Here is a 4,708-nt window from a genome sequence, read left to right on the forward strand (position 1 = left end):
TTAAAATAAAATACAAAAAGAATCAGTTGGCTATTAAACACGAATTGTTGATCAATTGAAAACAAACATCTTTCTAAATTTTATTATGACAGTACTTGGACATGGACAGCAAATCATTTAAAGGCAGTCCACTATTACTATTCAGTTGATTCTGGCTGATTCTGCAAAACCCACCATTATGTTGCAAAGTGACATCATTGAATGTTCTGTGATCTTCCTACCAGTACTCTCACATGGCAACTGTGTTGTTGTTAAATGGATGTAGATTTTAATCTTTCACAATTAAATAATGATTTTAATCCAAAATAAATATTTAGTAGGTTATGGTTTTGCATTTTTAAAATGTTAACAATTCCATGATGAAAAAAAAAATCATTTACATAACAAATACAGTGAAAGTTAACTACAATAAAAATGGAAAGAAAAAAATCAAATATGGTATTTTTATCACAGTGAACCTTTATGGAATAATATAATATAATGGATTAATATTATCTTGCTAAGTATTACTTTAAATAATATAGAATTGAAAGAGTGATTAGAATATCAAATATAGAAAATATAGAACCGTTTCAATCTTTGATTTACAGCACACATTCCTTTACCAAACGACACTGTGTTGGTAAATTTCATAACGCACAGGTTATATGTGTTTTTCTTGTTTGTGCTTTTTTCCACACTTGACAGCCCAGCTGATCAACTTAATGTCTTCCTTGAATACTGGCTAGAAGTCTATGAGCATTTGTGCCACAGCGAGCAACGTTAGTGACAAGACTGCCAGTGAGCCCACTGTGTGGTGTGCAGGACTGCTTCCAGTAGGTGTTTGTGTTGGCTCTGAAATATTAGAAAAGTATTAGTCAGTGAAATTCTCTTGACTCAAAGTAACTTCAAAATTCAAAATGAGGCTGAAAGGGAAGCTATGTCCCAACCTTGAGCTCTCATCATCTATGTTTAAAGATTGTCAGAGAATGAAAAATACGACATTATCATGCAATTAAATATTTAATAAACAGTATATTTAATAAACACAAACCATTCATTCATAATAGCTAACTTTTAAATCGCTGAATACTTACGTGCAGAAACGCTGTCTTTTATAACAGTCAGGACTGTAGACTTGGCAAGCTCAGCATTGAATTGTTGAGATACACTGTTTGGTGCAGGAACAAAGTTTTTATCTGAGAAAATAAGTGTCATATCGGGGACCACTGATCCACTCCTAAAGTCACAAAAAGAGAGAATGCAACACTTTGTAAAAGCAAGCAACTGGTACATGTCTAACAAAAACAAGTCAGCCAATGAAATGCAGTCTTACCTGAATGTCTTGAGGAGGCTGCGACTGTAGACACGTCCATACAGTAATGCACCAATTCTGTTTATCTGAAAGCACCAATGCACAAGTTAACTGTTTATCCTTTATGAATGGGCTGCTACTAATGTGTGAAAATGAGAGTGGGAGACACTCTGGGATTTGAGCTGAATCTCACTTTATGGGCAAACAATGTCTCGTGCACAGCTGGGGACAACTCCAGCAATATTTAATGGTAAATCCACCAAGTAGGTTAGGTTTTTACCAGCATTTGTTGCTTTGTTCACAGCATGTCTTGAGGAGGCTGCGACTGTAGACACGTCCATACAGTAATGCACCAATTCTGTTTATCTGAAAGCACCAATGCACAAGTTAACTGTTTATCCTTTATGAATGGGCTGCTACTAATGTGTGAAAATGAGAGTGGGAGACACTCTGGGATTTGAGCTGAATCTCACTTTAGGGGACAGTGATAACTTGCCACCAATGAAAACAAAAATGAACCACCTTCTGGCTTCATATGACAGCAGTATTTAATTAATGGACAAACAATGTCTCGTGCACAGCTGGGGACAACTCCAGCAATATTTAATGGTAAATCCACCAAGTAGGTTAGGTTTTTACCAGCATTTGTTGCTTTGTTCACAGCATAACTGAAAAAGTTTAAATGGATTTGAATGGAATAATTTGGAGAGGTAGGGTACGGCCCAGAGAACAATCCATTATATTTTGGTGCTGATCTGGATCATGGTCTTGATCCAGGAATTTTGCTTCTACCTCCAAACACAATGTCTAGAATTCTTGGACAAAAGTTGCATTTATTCACTGTATGTATTGTATAAATGTATGTATTCTTTCATGTAAAGGAGACCGTTTAAAATAGTAGGGCAAATTCATAATTTGTCTAACAGGATATCAGGTGTTGCCCAGAATTCTTAAGCAGTGATGGCCATAGGGTGGTGTGTTTTGTTCTGTTTAGAGGCTGCCAAACAGCTTCACCTTCATTATCTGCATTTGCTTCCAAGATCAATAGTAGTTATGAGAATGTACTACAAAATATTGAGCAAATTAAAACAAAGAGGAGAAAGAGGAATTCCAAGAATAATATTTGCTTTGCTTCCCATGAAATAATACTGTTATAAAATGAAACATCAATTTGTTTGAAGTAGAAGGGTTTGAGTCTAGAAACACACTGTTATACTGTGTAGACATGTTACCTCTGTGATCACTTTTAGGGATAAATCCTGATATTCTGGTGAAGATGAGTTGGCGAGTTCTGGTGTAAATGGCTGGTTGAGATGAAACGTAAGGCCAAGGGTCCCCTCAGTGGCTGTAGGAGGATCTGTTGATGGAGGAGGTGGTGTTGGCTCTGAAATATTAGAAAAGTATTAGTCAGTGAAATTCTCTGGACTCAAAGTAACTTCAGAATTCAAAATGAGGCTGAAAGGGAAGCTATGTCCCAACCTTGAGCTCTCATCATCTATGTTTAAAGATTGTCAGAGAATGAAAAATACGGCATATTATCATGCAATTAAATATTTAATAAACAGTATATTTAATAAACACAAACCATTCATTCATAATAGCTAACTTTTAAATCGCTGAATACTTACGTGCAGAAACGCTGCCTTTTATAACATTCAGGACTGCAGACTTCTCAAGCTCAGTACCGAATTGTTCAGATACACTGTTTGGTGCAGGAACAAAGTTTTTATCTGAGAAAATAAGTGTCATATCGGGGACCACTGATCCACTCCTAAAGTCACAAAAAGAGAGAATGCAACACTTTGTAAAAGCAAGCAACTGGTACATGTCTAACAAAAACAAGTCAGCCAATGAAATGCAGTCTTACCTGAATGTCTTGAGGAGGCTGCGACTGTAGACACGTCCATACAGTAATGCACCAATTCTGTTTATCTGAAAGCACCAATGCACAAGTTAACTGTTTATCCTTCTGATACGCTGGTGAAGATGGGTTGGCAAGTTCTGGTGTAAATATCTGGTTGAGACTAAACGTAAGGTCAAGGGTCCCCTCATTGGCTGTAGGAATATCTGTTGATTGAGTAGTTGTAGGAGGATCTGTTGATGGAGTGTTGGAAGTAGTTGTGGCCGTCACGTTAGAACCTGCCGTAGGGCCAGTTGTAGCATTAGGGGTGGCAGTCTCATTCGTTGGCTCTGAAATTTTAGAAAAAACATTAGTGAAATTCTCTGGACTCAAAGTAACTTCAAAATTCAAAATTAGGCTGAAAGGGAAGCTATGTCCCAACCTTTAGCCCTCATTGTCTATGTTTAAGATTGTCAGAGAATGAAAAATATGACATATTAACATGCAATTAAATATATAATAAGCAGTATATTTAATAAACATAAACCATTCATTCATAATAGCCACCTTTTAAATCACTGAATACTTACGTGCAGAAACGCTGCCATTTATAACATTCACGACTGTAGACTTGACAAGCTCAGTACTGAACTGTTCAGATGCATTGTTTTGTGAAGGAACTGAGTTTTTATCTGAGTAAACAAGTGTCATATCGCTGACCACTGATCCACTCCTACAGTCACAAAAAGAGAGAATGCAACACTTTGTAAAAGCAAGCAACTGGTACATGTCTAACAAAAACAAGTCAGCCAATGAAATGCAGTCTTACCTGAATCTCTTGAGGAGGCAGCGACGGTATGACTGTCCATACAGTTTTTTACCCACTTTGTTTACCTGAAAGCAGCAATGCACACGTTAATTGCTTATCCTTTAACAAAGAGGTTGCTACTAAGAAAGCCACTTTCAGCTTTTCCCGTTTAGGGGTCGCCACACATGAATGTCACAGTGACGACTCGCATGTTGACATTTGGCACGTGTTTTACGCCGGATGCCCTTCCTGATGCAACCTGGATTCGAACCCGCTGCGCCTTAACCACTAGCCTACCAGGGACGGCGAAGAGGTTGCTACTAATGTGTGAAAATGTGAGTGGGAGACACTCTGGGATTTGAGCTGAATCTCACTTTAGGGGATAGTGATAACTTATCATCAATGAAAACAAAAATGAACCACCTACTGGCTTCATATGACAGCAGTATTTAATTAATGGGCAAACAATGTCTCGTGCACAGCTGGGGACAACTCCAGCGATATTTAATGGTAAATCCACCAAGTAGGTTAAGTTTTAACCAGCATTTGTTGCTTTGTTCACAGCATAACTGAAAAAGGGTTGTCGAGTTCTGTTGTAAATGGCTGGTTGAGACTAAACGTAAGGCCAAGGGTCCCCTCAGTGGCTGTAGGAGGATCTGTTGATGGAGTGTTGGAAGTAGTTGTGGCCGTCACGTTAGAACCTGCCGTGGGGCCAGCTGTAGCATTAGTTGAGGCCGTCACGTTAGAACCTGCCGTGGGGCCCGGC

At 38.3% G+C, this 4,708-nt stretch overlaps 1 protein-coding gene and 1 long non-coding RNA gene across 2 annotated transcripts in view; both read right to left on the minus strand.

Annotated features, from left to right (window-relative positions):
* Nucleotides 1-1,382, minus strand: LOC109961404 (uncharacterized). Its single transcript, XR_002275128.1, has 3 exons — nt 1,316-1,382; nt 1,077-1,219; nt 1-834 (listed from the first exon to the last, which is right to left on the minus strand). It is a non-coding gene; the product is annotated as an uncharacterized LOC109961404 (long non-coding RNA).
* A 188-nt stretch (nt 1,383-1,570) lies between these two features.
* LOC109961322 (mucin-2-like) overlaps nt 1,571-4,708 on the minus strand; it is an 11,818-nt gene continuing 8,680 nt past the window's right edge. The window contains exons 11-13 of the mRNA XM_020602030.1: nt 3,383-3,448; nt 2,527-2,645; nt 1,571-1,660 (exon numbers count right to left, since the gene is read on the minus strand). Of these exons, the coding sequence (XP_020457686.1) occupies nt 1,571-1,660; nt 2,527-2,645; nt 3,383-3,448 (275 nt within the window). The remainder of the gene's footprint in view (nt 1,661-2,526; nt 2,646-3,382; nt 3,449-4,708) is intronic.

Source organism: Monopterus albus, unplaced genomic scaffold, assembly GCF_001952655.1.
Source record: "Monopterus albus unplaced genomic scaffold, M_albus_1.0 scaffold54.1, whole genome shotgun sequence".
Taxonomy (NCBI): Eukaryota; Metazoa; Chordata; class Actinopteri; order Synbranchiformes; family Synbranchidae; genus Monopterus; species Monopterus albus.